Genomic DNA, 24,683 nt, shown 5'->3' on the forward strand with positions numbered 1-24,683 from the left:
CTCAACAACCTCCAGTGAAAATAACCAAAGATGATTGAAAAACATATAATACAGTCTTAGGAAGAACTTTTACAAACTGATTATTATTAAGTTGAGTTAGTCTTTCAATGAAATCTTCTGGACATGCTCAAGGAATTTAAAATATAGGAAAATTCCTGAAGTGCTAATACATACTATGAACAAAAGCTCAAAGTGAAGACCAATGCAAAAGAAACTTGCTTTTGTTCTTCATATCAAACCCATACAGGTCCCAAAATATTCATATTGCACTTCATAAACTATTCACAATTTCACAGGAGTGGTAATTGTCGCACTTGCAAATAGAGCTGTATTTTAGTACTACAGTCAACTTATTAATCAAAGACTTGGTCATATTTTTTATATTCAAGTCATGTAGAAGTAACTTTCCAGTTGAATATTCAAGCAACTGTCAAGAACATACAATTTATAGTTATATACCTGAATATTCAAAGCCACAGTAAAAAGCATGTTCTGTCACCTTATTGAACTAACTTTACACAACGAACACTGCTCTTACATCCTATTCCATGAACAAATGCAATGCGGATTCTCCACAAACAATAACCTTCTCTATATAATCCTATATATTTGTACAATTGAAGATGTGAATAATAACTGTATGTTTCTTAATAAATGTAGAAATAAAAAACATTACAACATTGAATATTTCTCACCTGTTGAGCTGGTCTTACTAGTCATGTTCAAGGTATTACTAGGACCAGCTGTGTTATTACACACCACAGAAATAATATAGTCTGTATTAGGTGAGAGATCACTTAATTCACAGCTGGTCTCTTCACAAATCTTGGACATCTTGTTGTCGTTTTCAACTTCAGAGTAATTAGCCATGCAGGTGATATTATCATTGCCCTTATCTTTGACTGTCCACTTGAACTTCAGAGAAGAAGATGATTTCTCTTGTAGACTCAAGTTAACGATTTCTGGAAAATCTGATGGAGGACCATATAAATATTATAGAGACTGAGACCATGATGGTGTAAAATTGAAGCAAAAACAAATCCAATATTTCCAAGATAGCAAATGCTGTTGCAAGAAACTTCTGTGACATGGAATATGAAAAGTACATGTTGATGAAATGAGCAGGATTCAAACACAATGCTGACTTTCTTCTTTTACAAAGCTCATACATTAATGGGCTCAATGAAATGAAGCTAATAAAATAAAATAATGGATAACTGCAGTAAGATTCATGAGATGAACATGTGAGATAAAGCTATATGATTTAATTTATTGGAGGTCATTGCTTTTTTGAATATATATGAGACAAATTTTATTCTAAGAATGTTTAAGAGATAATCCAAGAAGGTTGAAACGAATTTATGAATTCCTTTATTGATAATTTGTATACAGCAGACACTAGTAGTAGAAATGTTACCAGAGATAGGAGCTAGCTGAAGTACTTTGCTGACATCAAGGTCCACAAAAGTATGGTTCAACTCAAAGACCAAATGTCAATTAGTCATTGTAGTGAGAGTCATAAAATGTATAACAGTGACCAATTAAGAAGGAATGGTTCCTATATTTTGAGTTTGTAAGACAATTTAATATAAACATATATAGAAACTTATTGCTCCATAAATATTTGAAAGGCTACCTAAAACCAGCTTTGGCTTATTATTGCAAGTATTGTGCAAGACTCATTTCATTTCATACTGTCGTGAGTTCTGTGTCTTGTACACTATCGTACAGATACAATCCACTTACCGACAACAAAAAGGTCCACTTCCTCATGGTCAGTCACATTACCACCAACACTCACTTTACATGTATATGTTCCATTGTTTGCAAGTTTCAAGTTGGTGAAATAAAGTTTTCTTGTAACAACACAGCAAGTGCCAGGTGTATCACTTGTTAGCGTAGTATTGCCGCTGAAATTAGTGTCATTCTTATAAAGCCATTCAACAGTTGGTTTTGGATTTCCGAAAGCTTCACAAGTTAATGTTACATCATCTCCAATCCTTGCCTTTCTCAAATGTTCAAAGCTGGGGCTTATTGCACCTTGAACTAAAATGATAATGAAAAGTGTGATCCCCCAAAAACAAAATGCAAAAATGATGAGTAGAAAAAGAAGGATTGAAAAACAAGAGTGAATGATGCAAATGATTTGAAAACTGAAATAAAGCGTGCTGATTAATTTTCGTTTCTAAAGGTCATCAGAATTTCCATGAAATACAAACAAAAACACAAATAAAGTGTGACATTAGATAAATATTTAAAGATTGGCACTGATGGAATCAGTACTGAATAAACCATGATTATATAGCAAGGAGATTAAGGAACAAAGAAGAGAACAAAATATTATATATGTTTGTGAAACTGATAGTTGTTTAGGGGTCCAAAGTCTTGTTGAGACAGGTGATGTGAGAAAATACAAACAAATTCCAATCAAATTGCTCAGTTAAGGATTTGAAATCAGAAGTAATTAAAACACATTTCAGGGCCTTGAAAGTGTAACTAGGACGATCAAACTGCTCAAAAGTGGAAAATTGTGCAAATTTATTTTGAATAGATTTCTTGTGATTACTAAAATGCAAGCAGAAGCAAGGACCTGTTTCACCTACATAATTTCCCACCTTACAAAGAACATAGTTAAAGATGTAAATCACAAATAATCACAAGAGATGGGAGTGGATCTTAGACCATAATCAACATTGGAAATCGCAACTATAGTTCTAAGGGTAATGTGGGGTCTTACTTGATAATGAAGTTTTTCACATTGGAAATTGCCTATGGTGATGGAAACTGGATTTGGAAGTCTTGAGCAAGGGAGGACAAAGCTAAGGTTAGGGGGTGGACAAAAAGTTAGCTATTGGGTAGCTTGAATGGTTCTCCCACATATTGTCTTTGAATGAAGTAAACCCCTGCTTGAGTGTGCATAAGGAATTTGAATGGGGGGGGGGATTTTTCACAAGGGGAATACATGTGTAAGGATTTTGGAGATGTAATTTAGTCAGCTGAAAGTGTTGGCCTTAGAAATGCCCTGTCTGATAATGTAAATGGAGTAACCAATGTTCTAAAAATCCATTTAAGATAGATACCTGATGATCAATCATATTGAATTAGCCTATTAACCTATTGTGAGTAAAAACTATATTGTGTATGTAGATGACATCAGTTATATTCACAACAGATTTAGAAATCTGTTTGATCTCAGAAATGGAAAGAGAACTTTCTCTGCTACACTGTGTTGAGGAACTTGAGGATGACGAAAAGCTCCTATGTTCTTGTCAGAATGATATGAATGCCACAATCTGATATCAAATGAAAGGAGGATCTCAAGTCTGGAATGCATATTAAGAATGATTCATGCATGAAAGTGTTATAAAGCTGGCAAGCATGCATAAATTCTAACGTTTCTTTGAGATAACTACGTAATGCAGTCACATGAAGCTTCTCAATTGTGAATTAACATAGCACACTGATTTACATTATAAGAAAAACCAGTCTTGGTTACAACGTGGCGATAATGTTTCTCTTTCTCCAATAGTATGTTTACCTTTCTCTCACTCAAAATATATTTGGGACATATTTTGTTAGTGATATTGACCATATTTATTACCACTAAAATTGTTAGGAAAACTTCTACAATTACATTCAGTTCTTTTCTGAATGTTATGGGGTTTTAACATTTTTATGATGTGTTGAGCAGTTGTGCATGTCTTTCATTGGAACAACACTTTTAAAAGTTGCTGCAAATTCCTCTTTTTTTCTTCTAATATGTAATTATAAAGCCTCTGATATTACTCTTCATGTTAAGTCATTATTTGTGTCTCATTTGTAAACTGAGTCCCTTAAGGATGCACAGTCTCACTAAGGGTATACAGAATATTTCTCTTTCTAAAGTTCTTGAAATAATAGTAAATTATTTTCAATATTCTGTATCTTCCCTAAAGGAAATACTGTAAGCATGGATCAAATTCAAGTTTACATGATATATTAGCTTGCAAAATAGCAGCGTTTTCTTCAGAACATGCGGCATTGATGAAAAATCAAAATGAAAGGGAATAGCTTGTAATAATTCATCAAGCATTGCAAGGATGTAAAATCATGTGTAAGTTATATACACATTGTTAACATACCTCTGACATTAATGTTAACACTGTCGTTTCTGCTTGTCACAGTTTCAGTTGGTTTATTTAGCCGTGCAATACAAGTGTAAGTTCCACTGTGCTCTTTTCCTGCATTTGATACTGTTAGAAATGAAGTTAGCTTGCTCCTAACAACTCCAGATTGTATCTCAGCACCAGCAGGGTAGGTCCATGTCACATTTACATCAGCCGTACCCAAGTTGACAGTACAAAACAAAGTAAATGCTGTCTTCTCATCAACATCCATATCATCTGGGAGTATCATGACAGTCAAATTATCTGAAGGTGGAATGAGTATTCACTTGTGTAATGCATAAATTAATTTTATTTTCTAAGAGATCAATCATACAATAAACAAGATGTTATGCCCTTATATAACAGTTGAGTAACTAAATTTACTGCAAAGAAACATTCTACAACACAAAACCAGTGTTCCAAATTACATTACACTACATTTATAAAGAATATTCAAATTCCTAAACTGCTCAACCATTAACACAAAGTACAACACATTACATTCACTTACAAAAACTATATAATGCAAATACAATGTTTAGTCTGGGAAACTCTATGCCAATACAGTAATGCTATAACAAATTCACAAGTAAGAAACCAACCCTTCCGACATTTTGTCAAACTTTGTTTCATTTGGTGTGCATGAAAAGATTACATCTTTCTATTGAGTTCAAATCTGAAAGTTAAATAGTCTATCAGGTTCAACAACTCTCAGCTATGATAATATATCTTCATCATATTGGGCAAGGAATGATTTGAACTGCTAAATGCTGTATGTAAACACCAATGATTTGCTTCTGTTTCATTAATGACATTTAATAGACTATGCTTTTGTCCTTGTTTCAGTGTAGTATAAATAGGACATATATATTTTCAAATGCTGTAAAATTACACTACTTGAATAATTATCTAACATATATTTATCAATACTATACAGAATCGATGTCACTCACTGATTGTAATGCTTCAGGAAAATTATTCAAAGCCAAATAAGATGGATCATATTAACACAGATATTTATATTGCTTCAGTGAGATGCATCATACTAACATGAACTCGAAATGAAATCATGGAAATAAAATGTGAAAACTATGTTGCAATCAATTCACTTTAAAAATATTAATGATGATAACATGTCCAAGAAAATGAAACAAAATGTTATGGCTACTAGCTTGTATGATTCTACTTACTTTTGTCACATGTTGTTGGCATCGGAGCACCACACGCACCTCCAGAGCATACTCCAGTCTCAGAATTGCACTCAGCATTGGAAGCACAAGTGCAAGGTGATGAGCAATTTAAACCAAACTTTTCATCAGGCACATTGCGTGGACACCCTATTAGAGCAAGACATTAATGTGGTGCATGAGTTAGTTCAAGATATCCATTACAAGTAATAGTGTGAAATTCTATTGTATATATTTCAAAGGAATATTAAATATCATATCTGACTTTCAAACCAATCTGAATTTTTTTGGCCACTTTAAAGTAAACAAATTAATTGGTGACATACCAGTACAGCCAGTTCCATTTATTGTTCCATCACCATAAAAGCCATCTTTGCATGTACACTTCACAAGACCTTCATTATGAGTACAATTAGCATTACCATCGCATGGTTGTATCAGGCATGGGTCTGCATTGATATCAAAGAGAAAATAACAAAGGAGACTGTCATAGCTAAATCAAATATGGATAAGTAAAATGTGTTGCAGATATTGTTCTCACAAAACCTTTTACATTCTTATCGACTTTACTGCATGTCCATTGATTTTGATGGCAACCGTACTGCTTAGGACTATTGAGATTTAGAAGGGTGATCATATTTGTTGAGATTGTTCAAAAACAGACAGACAGAGGCAAAGTTGCCTTTCTCATTTACATGAAAAGAATGGGATTTAGCAATCACTGCCAAATTTTAGTTCAGGGAACATTAACAACTGTTTCTGGTTTGGGGGTGGGGAGGCATGGAGGAGAGGTAATAAAGTTAGTATTATCTACTGGTAAAGGATCTAGAATACACTACAATATAATCACTATCACGTCAACTATCATTGCAGACAAATATAACAGAAAGTAAAGAGTACATGATGTCATGGATTATCAAACAACTTATTGCAACACTCCAAAATTGTTCTCTTGTAGAGTAAGTTAATTACAAGTCTAACTTGACCTCAATATCTGGCAAAAAAGCAAAGGACAACCGCATCCAGGGAAATTCTAAGACTGTGCATTCTAACACCATTTGTCATCCTAAAAATGTGGAGGTTACACTGATGAATTCATAAAGTAAACCAAAGTTTCAGTTACCATTACACATTCACTCACCATCATTTACATGAGACATGATAATGTGAATATTGATTTTTTTCCTCTTCTCCCACAAAAACCTGTGTTTGGACCTATTTTTGACACAGTACTGCTGTGTACTGTAGTACATATGCAAGTGTTTAGCTAAGTGTGCATTGTGGCAGTTGATTGGGTTGAGATTTGCTTTTTGGGGGGGCATTTTAACTTCATCTTGTTTCAAAAATAAAAATGTGAAGGTTCTAAAGTACCTTTGTGCAACTTAGTGCAAGGGACAACAACCCATTCCAAGTCCAAGTTCCAAGTCTGATATTCAAATGTAATCAAACATTCTGGCAAGACTTTCAAATCCACAGTATGACAGGATACTAAACTTTGTTTGCATTACAAATGTATGTTTTTATTTTCTATGATATCAATGTTAGTATTGCAATCATGTTATATATATCTTTAACATTTTAAACACATATTGCTGGAATAAAGTAAGAATAGACAAAGACAGAAAACAATAAAGAAAATAAGAGCACCAACAAAGCAACACCATACTATTACAAATTATAGTAAATGTAATAATATTGAAACAAAACACAACAAAATCATCAACATGGCACTTTATGGAAGTTATGAATTGTTTGAATAATATCATGTAATGAACGCATGATATAAGACTTGCCAAAGCTATGAATGAATATATTTGTCAAATGCATCATAGATGTGATGGGATTTAATAAAATACCCTCAAGACAGGCCACAGTGACAACAAACCTAATCTTCAAATTATCTAGGTAATGACATGATCTAAACATCTGTGAGTGCATTATATTTGTAGATGTGTCAAAGTTTATATAATGCCAACATAATAACATAAGCAACAGTGTAGGGAGCATAGTATCACTCAAAAGCAATGGCTCAACCAGCTCATGAACATGAAATATAAATCAACTTGCAATAATATTAGTTCCTATTTTCTACTTTATTCTTTCATTAATATGTCTGGTAGAGGAAGCTTTTAATCTTCATTTGTAGAAGGATTAATGAAGTTCTTGTGACTTCAATCAAAACTAACTTCAACCTACAACAAATTAGGATCAACAAACCAACCAATCATTGCCTGAGAATTTCAATTTAATCAATCAACATGTCTTATGCAAGCAAGATGGAACATTTTTGACCGAATGTGCAGCTGCAATGATCACATTAATTCAACAGCTGAAAACAGGAATATGAACAGATCAATCGGTATTATTTAGATAGACTTTACAAACAAATAATGGTCTTTTCAATTGTTCAAACAGCTGAAAGGAAAAGTAACCATTACATTGTCTGTAGTTTATGAAAAATCATGAACTTAAAATTCATCTTAAACAGGATTCAAGGCACTATGAACTTTACATCACAAATACTGTATAAAATCAGATACAAACTTTGCAGTTGCTTTTTTGTTTAAGATAAAAGGGCATGACAAAATTATGACAGCAACAGAAATTAATCTTAAGTCAAGATATGTGGATGATTGAAAACAAGAAATGTGGATGATTCATGAACAGGAGAGAAGTTCCCAATCTGATGTGGTTTATTCATAGTTCTTCCCTTTGTCTGTTTCATATTGAGTGCACAATCTGGTCAGGACCACTTTTATGATTCTCTGAGATAGAATGATGATGTGAAATAGTCTTCCTTACATGAATAGTCATAAACACTTTTTCAAACCATTAATCTGGTTTTGTTAGCTTTGCAAACAAATCAAATAATTTAAAAACAATATACAAAGATCATATTGATCATTTAAAATATGAAATGAGCTGTACAAATGATATGCAAATGAGAATAGAGTATATGTAAGGTTGATATCATGTAACATGCATATTATGCAATATGGCTGATGCATAACTGCAAAGTGATACAGACACCACTGCATAAATTAAACCATACCTGGTGTCATTGTCTGTGGTGTGTTGGTTGTAAACATCTCTGAAATGTATCATAAAAATGTTACGATATTGATAGGTTGGCTCTTTGCTACTACTGTAATATAATGTAACCTACCATTCCAGTAATGTACTTACCCAAGTTTACTTAGAGTTAGACACATACAACTATAACATAAAGAAAAATGACAGAAACATCTGATATTCCCTCCCCAAACAATTTTACCTACCGCATTAACAAGGTAACATACTGTAAGTACTGTATATGTAACAATTAAGGACCATTGGCATTTCAATCCTCAAGTCTTCATGTAAGGCAGAATAACATATAGAATGAAACAGTTTAAATATAACCAATGTGCGATGATAGCTACTGGTTAAAGGGACAGTAGTGACAAAGAAAGGTAAAAAAACACCTCCTTTCTTGTCAAACATTATTCTGTTTCCATCAATTTAACAGTTTCCCTTTCTTGTTGTGAGATATTTTGGTACAGACATTATCTACTGTGGTGACTGATATTTAGACCCACCTGTCATCATTGCAGGTTCAGTAACATCTGGCCTACTGGTGGGCGAAGCTGAGATTCCCAAAGAAAATGCATAGAATGTTTATCAAACTGGAGAATTCATCTAAAGGTATCGTTATATTTGCTTTTGAGGATAAATGCATTGTGTATTTAATGTAACAATCTTAGCAATAAATGCATAACACAATATGTTTAGAAAAAACAAACTGCACATTGCGGTGAAGAGATGTTTTGGAATGTGATGCAGCCATCTTGGTTCTTGGTCTTTTCTATGACATTAATGCCAGTTAAATACACATACTACTGCATGCTGTATATTGTTCAAAAAAATTAAACCTCTACAAGAATCCAAAGAGATAACTCCATATAACATTGCGACTGGTGCACTTTCAACTGTTGCACGCCACCCCCCTCCCCATACCTTCATCAGTATATTCATACTGAGTTGAAACTGTATTGCAATGAAGCATTAAATGAGTATCTTTAAATAATGTTTACACATACTGCTGAAATAACGTCAAAGGAAAAAACAGAAAACATTGATGCATGCCGTCCCCCTCCCCCCTCTCCATACCTTCATCAGTAAATTTATACTGAGTTGAAACTGTATTGCAATCAAGCATAAAATCAGTATCTTTAATAATGCTGCTAAAATAACGTCAAAGGAAAAAGCAGATAACATTGTTGCATGCCACCCCCTCCCCCTCCCCAAACCTTCATCAATAAATTAATACTGAGCTGAAATTGTATTGCAATCATGTTAATATTCCATACAGAAAAGAATAAATTAGTATCTTTAATAATGTTTACACATATTGCTGAAATAACGTCAGAAGATATATTTTTAAAACAGTCTGTATAAATAAGTAATGGTCTTTATGATTGATCAAATAACTGAAAAGGAAAAGCAACCATTACATTGTCTGTATTTAGCAGCAGTTCATGAACAATTTCAAACAATGTAAACATCATCTTGAACAAGATTCAGGTCACTTTAAACTCTTGATCCAGCAGAAAACACAAATACTGTATAAAATCAGATTTGCAGCAACCCTTTTGTTTGAGAACAATAGGCATGGAAAAACTATGATGGCAACAGAAATAATTTAATAAACAAGAAATGGGGATGATTAAAAACAAGAAATGTGGATGATTCTTGAACAGGAGAGAAGTTCCTAATCTGATGTGGTTTATTCATAGTTCTTCCCTTTGTTTGTTTCATATTGAGTGCACAATCTGGTCAGGACGACTTTCATGATTCTCAGCGATGGAACGATGATGTGAAATAGTCTTTCTTACATGACTGGTCATTAATATTGTTTACAAACCTTTGGTCTGGTTTTGTTAGCTTTGCAAACAAATCAAATAATTTAAAAATAATATACAAAGATCATATTGATCATTTAAAATATGATATGAGCTGTACAAATGAAATGCAAATGAGAGTAGAGTATATGTAAGGTTGATATCATGTAACATGCTTATAATGCAAGATGGCTGATGCATAACTGCAAAGTGATACAGACAGCACTGCACAAATTAAACCATACCTGGTGTCATTGTCTGTGTTGTGTTGGTTGTAAACATCTCTGAAATGTATCATAAAAATGTTACCATATTGATAAGGTTGGCTCTTTGCTACTACTTACTGCAATATACTGTAAGTCTGTAACCTACCATTCCAGTAATGTATTAAGCCAAGTTTACTTAGAGTTAGACACAACTGTAACATAAAGAAAAATGACAGAAACATCTGATATTCCCCCCCCCCCCCTCCCCGCCAAACAATTTTACCTACTGCATTAACAAGGTAACATACTGTAAGTATATACGTAACAATTAAGGACCATTGGCATTTCAATCCTCAAGTCTTCATGTAAGGCAGAATAACAAATAGAATGAAACAGTTTAAATAAAACCAATGTGTGATGATAGCTACTGGTTAAAGGAACAGTAGTGACAAAGAAAGGTAAAAAAAAAAAACCTTTCTTGTCAAACTTTATATTCCTTGCATCAATTTAACAGTTTCCCTTTTTTTTTTGTGAGATATTTTGGTACAGATCATTATCTACTGTGTGACTGAGTTTCAGACCCACATGTCATTTTTGTAGTTTCAGTAACATCTGGCCTACTGGTGGGCGAAGCTGAGATTCCCAAAGAAAATGCATAGAATGTTTATCAAACTGGAGAATTCAACTAGAGGTAGTGTTATATTTGTTTTTAAGGTTAAATGCATTGTGTATTTAATGTAACAATCTTAGCAATAAATGCATAACACAATATGTTTAGAAAAAACAAACTGCACATTGTGGTGAAGAGAAGTTTTGGAATGTGATGCAGCCATCTTGGTTCTTGGTCTTTTCTATGACATTAATGCCAGTTAAATACACATACTATGCTGTATATTGTTCAAAAAATAAACCTCTAAAAGAATCCAAAGAGATAACTCCATATAACATTGCGACTGGTGCACTTTCAACTGTTGCACGCCACCCCCCTCCCCATACCTTCATCAGTATATTCATACTGAGTTGAAACTGTATTGCAATGAAGCATAAAATGAGTATCTTTAATAATGTTTACACATATTGCTGAAATAACGTCAAAGGAAAAAACAGAAAACATTGATGCATGCCATCCCCCTCCCCCCTCTCCATACCTTCATCAGTAAATTTATACTGAGTTGAAACTGTATTGCAATCAAGCATAAAATCAGTATCTTTAATAATGCTGCTAAAATAACGTCAAAGGAAAAAACAGATAACATTGTTGCATGCCAACCCTCTCCCCCCTCCCAAAACCTTCATCAATAAATTAATACTGAGTTGAAATTGTATTGCAATCATGTTAATATTCCATACAGAAAAGAATAAATTAGTATCTTTAATAATGTTTACACATATTGCTGAAATAACGTCAGAAGATATATTTTCAAAACAGTCTGTAGAAATAAGTAATGGTTTTTATGATTGATCAAATAACTGAAAAGGAAAAGCAACCTTTACATTGTCTGTTTTTAGCAGCAGTTCATGAACAATTTCAAACAATATAAACATCATCTTGAACAAGATTCAGGTCACTTTAAACTCTTGATCCAGCAGAAAACACAAATACTGTATAAAATCAGATTTGCAGCAACTCTTTTGTTTGAGAACAATAGGCATGGAAAAACTATGATGGCAACAGAAATAATTTAATAAACAAGAAATGGGGATGATTAAAAACAAGAAATGTGGATGATTCTTGAACAGGAGAGAAGTTCCAATCTGATGTGGTTTATTCATGTTTCTTCCCTTTGTCTGTTTCATATTGAGTCCACAATCTGGTCAGGACGACTTTCATGATTCTCAGAGATAGAATGATGATGTGAAATAGTCTTCCTTACATGACTGGTCATTAATATTGTTTTCAAACCTTTGGTCTGGTTTTGTTAGCTTTGCAAACAAATCAAATAATTTAAAAATAATATACAAAGATCATATTGATCATTTAAAATATGATATGAGCTGTACAAATGAAATGCAAATGAGAGTAGAGTATACAGTATGTAAGGTTGATATCATGTAACATGCTTATAATGCAAGATGGCTGATGCATAACTGCAAAGTGATACAGACACCACTGCATAAATTAAACCATACCTGTTGTCATTGTTTGTGTTGTGTTGGTTGTAAACATCCCTGAAATGTATCATAAAGATGTTAGGATATTGATAAGGTTGGCTCTTTGCTACTACTGTAATATACTGTAACCTACTATTCCAGTAATGTATTTAGTCAAGTTTACTTAGAGTTAGACACATACAACTATAACATGAAGAAAAATGACAGAAACATCTGATATCCCGCCAAATAATTTTACCTACTGCATTAACAAGGTAACATACTGTAAGTATATGTAACAATTAGGACCATTGGCATTTCAATCCTCAAGTCTTCATGTAAGGCAGAATAACAAATAGAATGAAACAGTTTAAATATAACCAATGTGTAATGATAGCTACTGGTTAAAGGAACAGTAGTGACAAAGAAAGGTATAAAAAAAACCTCCTTTTTTTGTCAAACTTTATATTCTTTGCATCAATTTAACAGTTTCCCTTTCTCTTTTGTGAGATATTTTGGTACAGATCATTATCTACTGTGTGACTGAGTTTCAGACCCACATGTCATTTTTGTAGTTTCAGTAACATCTGGCCTACTGGTGGGCGAAGCTGAGATTCCCAAAGAAAATGCATAGAATGTTTATCAAACTGGAGAATTCAAATAGAGGTAGTGTTATATTTGTTTTTAAGGTTAAATGCATTGTGTATTTAATGTAACAATCTTAGCAATAAATGCATGACACAATATGTTAAGAAAAAAAAAACTGCACACTGTGGTGAAGAGAAGTTTTTTGGAATGTGATGCAGCCATCTTGGTTCTTGGTCTTTTATATGACATTAATGCCAGTTAAATTCATATACTACTGTATGCTGTATATTGTTCAAAAAAAATAAAACCTCTAAAAGAATCCAAAGAGATAACTCCATATAACAATGCCACTGGTGCACGCCACCCCCCTCCCCATACCTTCATCAGTATATTCATACTGCGTTGAAACTGTATTGCAATGAAGCATAAAATGAGTATCTTTAATAATGATTACACATACTGCTGAAAAAAACGTCAAAGGAAAAACAGAAAATATTGTTGCATGCCATCCCCCTCCCCCTCTCCATACTTCATCAGTAAATTTATACTGAGTTGAAACTGTATTGCAATCAAGCATAAAATGAGTATCTTTAATAATGCTGCTAAAATAACGTCAAAGGAAAAAACAGATAACATTGTTGCATGCAACCCCCCTCCCCCTCCCCAAACATTAATCAATAAATTAATACTGAGTTGAAATTGTATTGCAATCATGTTAATATTCCATACAGAAAAGAATAAATTAGTATCTTTAATAATGTTTACACATATTGCTGAAATAACGTCAGTAGATATATTTTTAAAACAGTCTGTATAAATAAGAAATGGTCTGTATGATTGATCAAATAACTGAAAAGGAAAAGCAACCTTTACATTGTCTGTATTTAGCAGCAGTTCATGAACAATTTCAAACAATGTAAACATCATCTTGAACAAGATTCAGGTCACTTTAAACTCTTGATCTAGCAGAAAACACAAATACTGTATAAAATCAGATTTGCAGCAACTCTTTTGTTTGAGAACAATAGGCATGGAAAAACTATGATGGCAACAGAAATAATTTAATAAACAAGAAATGGGGATGATTAAAAACAAGAAATGTGGATGATTCTTGAACAGGAGAGAAGTTCCTAATCTGATGTGGTTTATTCATGTTTCTTCCCTTTGTCTGTTTCATATTGAGTGCACAATCTGGTCAGGACGACTTTCATGATTCTCAGAGATAGAATGATGATGTGAAATAGTCTTCCTTACATGACTGGTCATAAATATTGTTTACAAACCTTTGGTCTGGTTTTGTTAGCTTTGCAAACAAATCAAATAATTTAAAAATAATATACAAAGATCATATTGATCATTTAAAATATGATATGAGCTGTACAAATGATATGCAAATGAGAGTAGAGTATACAGTATGTAAGGTTGATATCATGTAACATGCTTATAATGCAAGATGGCTGATGCATAACTGCAAAGTGATACAGACACCACTGCATAAATTAAACCATACCTGTTGTCATTGTTTGTGTTGTGTTGGTTGTAAACATCCCTGAAATGTATCATAAAGATGTTAGGATATTGATAAGGTTGGCTCTTTGCTACTACTGTAATATACTGTAACCTACTATTCCAGTAATGTATTTAGTCAAGTTTACTTAGAGTTAGACACATACAACTATAACATGAAGAAAAATGACAGAAACATCTGATATCCCGCCAAATAATTTTACCTACTGCATTAACAAGGTAACATACTGTAAGTATATGTAACAATTAGGACCATTGGCATTTCAATCCTCAAGTCTTCATGTAAGGCAGAATAACAAATAGAATGAAACAGTTTAAATATAACCAATGTGTAATGATAGCTACTGGTTAAAGGAACAGTAGTGACAAAGAAAGGTATAAAAAAAACCTCCTTTTTTTGTCAAACTTTATATTCTTTGCATCAATTTAACAGTTTCCCTTTCTCTTTTGTGAGATATTTTGGTACAGATCATTATCTACTGTGTGACTGAGTTTCAGACCCACATGTCATTTTTGTAGTTTCAGTAACATCTGGCCTACTGGTGGGCGAAGCTGAGATTCTCAAAGAAAATGCATAGAATGTTTATCAAACTGGAGAATTCAAATAGAGGTAGTGTTATATTTGTTTTTAAGGTTTAATGCATTGTGTATTTAATGTAATAATCTTAGCATTAAATGCATGACACAATATGTTTAGAAAAAACAAACTGCACATTGTGGTGAAGAGAAGTTTTGGAATGTGATGCAGCCATCTTGGTTCTTGTTCTTTTCTATGACATAAATGCCAGTTAAATACACATACTATGCTGTACATTGTTCAAAAATTAAAACTCTAAAAGAATCCAAAGAGATAACTCCATATAACAATGCGACTAGTGCACTTTCAACTGTTGCACGCCACCCCCTCCCCATACCATCATCAGTAAATTCATACTGAGTTGAAACTGTATTGCAATCAAGCATAAAATGAGTATCTTTAATAATGTTTACACATACTGCTGAAATAACGTCAAAGGAAAAAAACAGAAAACATTGTTGCATGCCATCCCCCTCCCCCCTCCCCATACCTTCATCAGTAAATTTATACTGAGTTGAAACTGTATTGCAATCAGGCATAAAATGAGTATCTTTAATAATGCTGCTAAAATAACATCAAAGGAAAAAACAGAAAACATTGTTGCATGCCAGCCTCCACCCCCCTCCTCATACCTTCATTAATAAATTAATACTGAGTTGAAATGGTATTGCAATCATGTTAACTTTCCACACAGAACAGAATAAATTAGTATCTTTAATAATGTTAACACATATTGTAGAAATAACGTCTGAAGATATATTTTCAAAACAGTGTGTAGAAATTAGTAATGATCTTTATGATTGATCAAATAACTGAAAAGGAAAAACAACTTTTACATTGTCTGTATTTAGCAGCAGTTCATGAACAATTTCAAACAATATAAACATCATCTTGAACAATATTCAGGTCACTTTAAACTCTTGATCCAGCAGAAAACACAAATACTGTATAAAATCAGATTTGCAGCAACTCTTTTGTGTGAGAACAATAGGTATGAAAAACATTATGACAGCAACAGAAATGATTTAATAAACAAGAAGTGTGGATGATTGAAAACAAGAAATGTGGACGGTTCTTGAACAGGAGAGAAGTTCCCAATCTGATGTGGTTTATTCATAGTTCTTCCCTTTGTCTGTTTCATATTGAGTGCATAATCTGGTCAGGACGACTTTCATGATTCTCAGAGATAAAATGATGATGTGAAATAGTCTTCCGTACATGAATAGTCATAAATATTGTTTTCAAACCTTTGGTCTGGTTTTGTTAGCTTTGCAAACAAATCAAATAATTTAAAAATAATATACAAAGATCATATTGATCATTTAAAATATGGAACGAGCTGTACAAATGAAATGCAAATGAGAGTAGAGTATATGTAGGGTTGATATCATGTAACATGCTTATTATGCAAGATGGCTGATGCATAACTGCAAAGTGATACAGACACCACTGCATAAATTAAACCATACCTGTCGTCATTGTTTGTGTTGTGTTGGTTGTAAACATCCCTGAAATGTACCATAAAGATGTTAGGATATTGATAAGGCTGGCTCTTTGCTACTACTGTAATATACTGTAACCTACTATTCCAGTAATGTATTTAGCCAAGTTTACTTAGAGTTAGACACACACAACTATAACATGAAGAAAAATGACAGAAACATTTGATATTCCCCCCCCCCCCCCCCATCCAATTTTACCTACTGCATTAACAAGGAAACATACTGTAAGTATATGTAACAATTAAGGACCATTGGCATTTCAATCCTCAAGTCTTCATGTAAGGCAGAATAACAAATAGAATGAAACAGTTTAAATATAACCAATGTGTAATGATAGCTTCTGGTTAAAGGAACAGTAGTGACAAAGAAAGGTAAAAAAAAACCTCCTTTCTTGTCAAACCCTATATTGTTTCCATCAATTTAACAGTTTCCTTTCTTCTTGTGAGATATTTTTGGTACAGATCATTATGTACTGTGTGACTGAGTTTTAGACCCACCTGTCATGTTTGTAGTTTCAGTTGCATCTGGCCTACTGGTGGGCGAAGCTGAGATTCCCAAAGAAAATGCATAGAATGTTTATCAAACTGGAGAATTCATCTAGAGGTAGTGTTATATTTGCTTTTGAGGTTAAATGCATTGTGTATTTAATGTAACTATCTTAGCAATAAATGTTTGACACAATATGTTTAGAAACAACAAACTGCATACTGTGGGGAAGAGAAGTTCTTTGGAATGTGATGCAGCCATCTTGGTTCTTGTTCTTTTCTATGACATAAATGCCAGTTAAATACACATACTATGCTGTACATTGTTCAAAAATTAAAACTCTAAAAGATTCCAAAGAGATAACTCCATATAACGATGCGACTGGTGCACTTTCAACTGTTGAACAGCACCCCCTCCCCATACCTTCGTCAGTAAATTCATACTGAGTTGAAACTGTATTGCAATCAAGCATAAAATGAGTATCTTTAATAATGCTGCTGAAATAACGTCAAAGGAAAAGACAGACAACATTGTTGCATGCCATCCCCCTCCCCCCTCTCCATACCTTCATCAGTAAATTTATACTGAGTTGAAACTGTATTGCAATCAAGCATAAAATGAGTATCTTTAATAATGCTGCTGAAATAACGTCAAAGGAAAAAACAGACAACATTGTTGCATGCCATCCCCCACCCCCCTCCCCATACCCTCATCAATAAATTAATACTGAGTTGAAATGGTATTGCAATTATGTTAACTTTCCATACAGAAAAGAATAAATCAGTATCCTTAATAATGTTTACACATATTGCTGAAATAACGTCAGAAGATATATTTTCAAAACAGTCTGTAGAAATAAGTAATGGTCTTTATGATTGATCAAATAACTGAAAAGGAAAAGCAACCTTTACATTGTCTGTATTTAGCAGCAGTTCATGAACAATTTCAAACAATATAAACATCATCTTGAACAATATTCAGGTCACTTTAAACTCTTGATCCAGCAGAAAAACACAAATACTGTATAAAATCAGATTTGCAGCAACTCTTTTGTTTGAGAACAATAGGCATGAAATAACTATGTCGGTAACAGAAATGTTTTAATAAATAAGAAATGTGGGTGATTGAAAACAAGAAATGTGGATGATTCTTGAACAGGAGAGAAGTTCCCAATCTGATGTGGTTTATTCATAGTTCTTCCCTTTGTCTGTTTTATGTTGAGTGCACAATCTTGTCAGGACGACTTTTATGATTCTCAGAGATAGAATGTTGATGTGAAATAGTCTTCCTTACATGAATAGTCATAAATATTTTTTCAAACCTTTGGTCTGGTTTTGTTAGCTTTGCAAACAAATCAAATATTTAAAAAATAAAATACAAAGATCATATTGATCATTTAAAATATGAAACGAGCTGTACAAATGATATGCAAATGAGAATAGAGTATATGTAAGGTTGATATCAAGACACATGCTTATTACACAACATGGCTGATGCATTACTGCAAACTGATACAGACACGACAGCAAAAATTAAACCATACCTGTCATCATTATCTGTGTTATGTTGGTTGGAAACATCCCTGAAATGTTCCATAAAAATGTTACAAACTTTTACTAAAGTTGGCTGTTTGCTACTACTGTAATGTAACTACAATACAAGCGATTTATAAAGCCAAGTTTACTGAGAGTTAGACACACAACTATTACATATACAAACTATGACAGAAACATCTGATATTCAGAAAAACCAAATTCCTACTGCATTACAAAGGTTACAAACTATAAGTATATGTAACAATTAAGGACCATTGGCATTCAATCCTGAAGGGTCTCTCTTTAAGGCACAATATAAACCACTTTTAAAAACAGAATGAAACAGTTTAAATAAAGAAAATGTGTGTGATATCTACTGGTTAAAGGAAGAGTAGTGACCAAGGAAGATTAACAAAACCTCCTTTCTTGCCAAACTCTATATTCTTTCCATCAATTTAACTGTCTACCTTTATTGTTTGTTTGTTATTTCAGATGATCAACTTCTCTTTGATTGATATTACACCCACCTATTGTTGTTGCAGTTACATTAACATCCAGCACACTGGTCGATAATTCTGAGTTACCAAAGAAAATGCAAAGAATATTGAACAAACTAGATAATCCATCTGCAGGTAATGATATAATTAACATTTAAATGCATAGCATAGCATTTATACCAGATGTTGTAATGAAATGGGGCAATCATGAACTCTTATTATCATCATAAATTTTATGTATAGGAATGGAATATAATAATATACATGAAGCATCAATTTCAAAACATTTATTAGGTTACAACAAAATAACAAGTGTTTGAAAAAGTAATGAACAGAATACTGTAGCATATTCAATATATACCGATTTTACACACTTATTTGTAGACAAGTAACATTCGATGAGGGTTTTGATTTTGAGGATAAATGCCTCATGTATTTAATGTAACAATTTTAGAAATAAATGCATGACACACATGTTTTGAAAAAACGAACTGCACACTGTGGTGGAGAGAAGTTTTATGGCATGTGATGCAGTCATAAGGGTTCTTGGTCCCTACCTAATCATGACAGGACAAATGGGTTATGATAATTTAAATCAAAACTAACCATTCACAGGACTATTCATGTATTTTATTGTTCTGAATGCAATCAGATCTTGGAATATTACATTATCCACAATTAAACTCATATCAAACAGTTTTCGCATGCTGTTAGCCAGAATTACAGTCGGTTATAGGGTTAAATATATGCAAGTTAGCATAAAGTCAGAATGCAAAATTAGCACCAGAAAAACACTTACAAAGACTTGAATTTCACAGCATTGGACGGCAAGATTTATTATCTTAACTATGCTCAACAATGCAGTTTGAAGTTGTTGCACAATGTTCAAGACACAACCAATATGAAGCCTTGACTTAATTATTAGACAAAGAGATGAACAATACAAAACTTAATGATGGATGACAATGAAAGCTAATGTCTGCACTCAGTGGGATGACTTCTTTGATTAAGAATTATACTGTGCCTGTGATTGCAGAAGCTCTTGTACTTTCATTACAGGATTTCTGCACGTTCATCGCAGATATATAGTTTTCTTTTAGAAGATAGTCAAGAATGTCTCTTTTTTTTCGTTCTTGTCTCTATGACATTATGGCTTATCCAAATAGCTTGTTTAATCATTTTGTCACCACCATATACTTGCAATTATTACAAATTACAGATTATCTTAACCACTAATACTAAAGTTATGATCTTCTAGTAAATGCTCTTTCATAGCCTATGTATTTTACAACTATGAACATTTTGTTCAGAGGAAAGTTTGTATGCCTTCACAATATACATGGCCATTTATTAGATCCCCACGTGATCACAGAGTGCAAAATCTTTATGTGACGTAAAATGTGGTTTCAATATAGACTGAAACCTTATGCAATACAAATTCAAAATAATTAAAGTTTTACATATTTTGGCTTATAACATACCATGGTAACAACTTGTCACACATGGACTCTCCTCAAAGTGAGATATTAAGCAATTACCTTAATGGATTTTGGATAATGTACACAAAACAAAATAACATGTCTGAAATCAACCGTTGGATGAGAACAAAATGCATGGGAAATAAAAACACATCCTACAATAAAAGCTCATGTTTGCTGTTGTTAGATGGATCAAGCCAAATTCTCTTTCAGGTCTGAATTGGTTATAGTTGTTTGCATACAGTATGTTGTAAAGACATTGAAATTATAGCAAGATGGTCCTTTAATACTTTTGACAATGTGTCTATAAAGTTGAGTCACAACATATATGTAACAACATGAACATAACCCTCCCTACTATGTGAGGGGAAATATTTTAGGATAATCATAATTATCTGATTATCCTCAGAGTACTGATCCATTAAGCATAGAACAAAACAAAATGGTAGCAAACAAAAATTCAATACAGAGTGGCAGCAAGAATTATGGAATGAAGTTTCACCTGTTGTTAGATCTGTTTCTGTTGACATCATTACATGTGAAAGCATTCAATATCATTTAAAAACAGAAAACAAAAACTGACTTCATGGATTACCAAACAACCAATTATAACACTCGAAAGATGTTCTCTTGTAGAGAAATTTAATTGTCTAATTTTACTTTAATATCTGAAAAGGAGAGGATCACCACATCCAGGGAATTCCTAAGTCTGGAATAAATTCTAGCACTTTTTGGCATCCTAACATTGTGGAGGTACCACTGTTAGTTCATAAGGTAAACCAAAATTTCAGTCGCTATTACACATTCACTCACCATCATTAACATGAGAAAATGAAGGGATTTGGTGCACTTTCCAATGTTGCACACAACCCCCCCCCCATTCATCATACTGAGTTGAAATGGTGTTGCAATCATGTTAATATTCCATACAAAAAAGCATAAAATTAGTATTTTTATTAAATTTCACACATATTGCTGACATACTGTAACGTCAGAAGAAAAAAATTGAAAACAATAAAAAGAAAAACACCAACAAAATTAACAATATAATATTACTAATTTTAGTAAATGTAATAATATTAAAACTAAAACAACAAAGTCATCCTCATGGCATAAATACGGAAGTAATGAATTGTTTGACTAACATCATGTAATGAAGGCATGATATTAATTAGCCTTGCCCAAGCTATGTATGAATACACTTGTCAAATCCATCATAGATATGATGTAATAAAATACCCTCAAGACGGGCCACAGTGACAACAAACCTAATCTTCAAATCATCTAGCTAATGACATTATCTAAACATCTGTGGTTGCATTATATTTTCAGATGTGTCAAAGTTAATATCACGCCAACATGAAAAACATAAGCAACAGTGTAGGGAGCATAGTGTCACTCAAAAGCAATGGCTCAGCCAGCTTATGAACATGAAATCAACTTGCGATAATATTAATTCCTAATTTCTACTTTCATTAATATGTCTGGTAGAGGAAGTTTTTTTATCTTCATTGATAGAAGAGGTAATGAAGTTCTTATGACTTCAATTGAAACTAAATTTAATATACTATAAACCAGAATAAAACAACCAAACAAACATTGTCTGAAGATTTCACCTAATCTATCAACATGTCATATGAAATCAACTTGGGACAGTTTTGACCGAATGAACAGCTACAATGATCACATTAACTCAACAGCTGAAAACAGGACAATAAATGAATGAATTGATATTATTTAAAAACAGACTTTACAAACAATTAATGGTCTTCATGATTGTTCAAATAACAAAAATGGAAAAGCAACCATTACATTGTCTGTATTTAGCAGCAGTTTATGAAATATTACAAACAATATAAATATCATCTTGAACAGGATTCAGGTCACTATGAACTCTTGAGTCAGCAGAAAAACACAAATACTGTATAACATCAGATTTGCAGCAACGTTTTTGTTTAAGAACAAATGGAATGATAAAACTTTGACGGCAACAGAAATTATTAAAAAAAGAAATGTGGATGACTGAAACAAGAAATGTGGATGCTTCATGAACAGGAAAGAAGTTCCCAATCTGATATGGTTTATTTATAGTTCTTCCCCTTGTCTGCTCCATCATGATGCACAATCTTGTCAGGACGACTTTCATGATTCTCAGAGATAGAACGATGATGTGAAATATTTTTACTTACATAAAAAGTCCTAAATATCTTTTCAAACTTTAAGTCTGGTTTTGCTACCATTGCAATAAAAACTTGAATATTGTAAAACAATACACAAAAATCATATTGACCACCTAAATATGAAACGAGCTGTAAAAATGATATGCAAATGAGAATAGAGTATATGTAGGGTTGATATCAAGAAACATGCTTATAATGCAATATGGCTGATGCATGGCTGCAAACTGATACAGACACAACAACACAAATTAAACCATACCTGTCATCATTGTCTGTGTTGTGTCGGTTAGAAACATCACTGAAATGTTTCATAAAAATGTTACAATATTAAGAAAGCTGGCTCTTTTCTAGTTCTGTAATGTAACCTACAATACAAGTAATGTATCTAGCCAAGTTTATTAAGAGTTAGGCACACGGCCATAACATATCAAATATGACAGCAAACATCTGATATTATAAAAAAAAATGTTGGCTATTGCATTACCAAGGTTACAAACTGTACGTATATGTAACAATTAACGACCATTTGCATTTCAATCAAAACTCCAAATAATTAAAGTATTACATACTTTGGCTGAAAATATACCTTAGTAACAACTTGTTATACATGAACCCGCCTCAAAGTGGGATATTAAGCAACTACCTATGTGGATATTCGGTAATGTACACAAAATAAAACAACATGTCTGAAAAAACTGTTGGATGAGAACACAATGCATGGGGAATAAAAACACATCCTATAATAAAAGCTAATGTTTGCTGTTGTTAGATGAATGAAGCCAAGTTCTCTTGCAGGTCTGACTTGGTCATAGTTGGATGCATACAGTGTGTCAAAGCAACATGGTCCTATACTATTTTTGACAATGTGTCCATACAGATGAATCACAATATAAATGTAACAACATGAACAAATCCCTCCCTAGCATACGAGAGCAATATATAAGGATAAATTCTAACTTCCTGATTATCCCCCGAGTACTGATTCATTAAGCATAGAGACAAAATGGTAGCAAAAATAAATTCAGTACAGAGTGGCAGCATGAGTAATGGAATGACATTTCACCTGTTGTTAAATCTGGCTCTGTTGATGTCATCACATCTGAAAGCAATCAATATCATTTACAGCAGAAAGTTAAAGAAAAATGACTTCATTGGTTATCAAACAACTTATTGTAACACTCCAAGAATGTTTTCGTGTTGTAATTTAACTGTCTAATTTGACTTCAATATCTGGGAAAAAACAAAAGACCACCACATCCAGGGAATTCCTAAGACTGATATAAATTCCAGCACTTTTTGGCATCCTTAATTGTGGAGGTACCACTCATGATTTCATATGGTAAACCAAAGTTTTAAAAATTTTAACATATATTGCTAAAATAAAGTAAGAAAAAAAGGGAGCAAACAATAACGAAAATTACAGCACCACCAAAAAACCAACAACATAATAAAACAATATATAAACAAACCAGAATAGAAACTGCATTGTGGTTTCGATGATGTAACATGAGCAGTTTTCTTCATGATAAGGTGGACCATTTATTGTCTATGTTATGAACACCGCTCTCCATTGTCCTACATATTAAATATATTACCGTATGTGTAAATGCATATCTCAAATCAAAAACCATTCCTCACCGTTTCCCCTCTCCCCTCTGCCAACGCATCAAATCATCCTTTAGAAGATTACATTATTATATGTTATATTATGTTCATATTATATTCATGGTCATTCGAGAAATTCTGGAAAGGTATCTTCTCAATGTGAAGTACTGAGCACTTCCGCCATAGTTTATTAACTGTT

At 32.9% G+C, this 24,683-nt stretch overlaps 1 protein-coding gene across 27 annotated transcripts in view; it reads right to left on the reverse strand.

Annotated features, from left to right (window-relative positions):
* Positions 1 to 24,683, reverse strand: part of LOC139982341 (uncharacterized) — a 99,407-nt gene that overhangs the window by 38,638 nt on the left and 36,086 nt on the right. The window contains exons 16-31 of one of the 27 annotated variants that reach the window (XM_071995069.1): positions 23,943 to 23,978; positions 23,139 to 23,177; positions 19,252 to 19,299; positions 18,733 to 18,771; positions 17,201 to 17,248; positions 16,671 to 16,709; positions 14,608 to 14,646; positions 13,070 to 13,117; positions 12,549 to 12,587; positions 10,458 to 10,496; positions 8,385 to 8,423; positions 5,659 to 5,781; positions 5,336 to 5,482; positions 4,122 to 4,409; positions 1,747 to 2,046; positions 696 to 971 (exon numbers count right to left, since the gene is read on the reverse strand). In XM_071995069.1, coding sequence (XP_071851170.1) covers positions 696 to 971; positions 1,747 to 2,046; positions 4,122 to 4,409; positions 5,336 to 5,482; positions 5,659 to 5,781; positions 8,385 to 8,423; positions 10,458 to 10,496; positions 12,549 to 12,587; positions 13,070 to 13,117; positions 14,608 to 14,646; positions 16,671 to 16,709; positions 17,201 to 17,248; positions 18,733 to 18,771; positions 19,252 to 19,299; positions 23,139 to 23,177; positions 23,943 to 23,978 — 1,587 coding nt within the window. The remainder of the gene's footprint in view (positions 1 to 695; positions 972 to 1,746; positions 2,047 to 4,121; positions 4,410 to 5,335; positions 5,483 to 5,658; positions 5,782 to 8,384; positions 8,424 to 10,457; positions 10,497 to 12,548; positions 12,588 to 13,069; positions 13,118 to 14,607; positions 14,647 to 16,670; positions 16,710 to 17,200; positions 17,249 to 18,732; positions 18,772 to 19,251; positions 19,300 to 23,138; positions 23,178 to 23,942; positions 23,979 to 24,683) is intronic. The other 26 variants (XM_071995078.1, XM_071995096.1, XM_071995104.1 and 23 more) reach the window with 26 other exon arrangements.

This window comes from Apostichopus japonicus, chromosome 2, assembly GCF_037975245.1.
Source record: "Apostichopus japonicus isolate 1M-3 chromosome 2, ASM3797524v1, whole genome shotgun sequence".
Classification (NCBI taxonomy): domain Eukaryota; kingdom Metazoa; phylum Echinodermata; class Holothuroidea; order Aspidochirotida; family Stichopodidae; genus Apostichopus; species Apostichopus japonicus.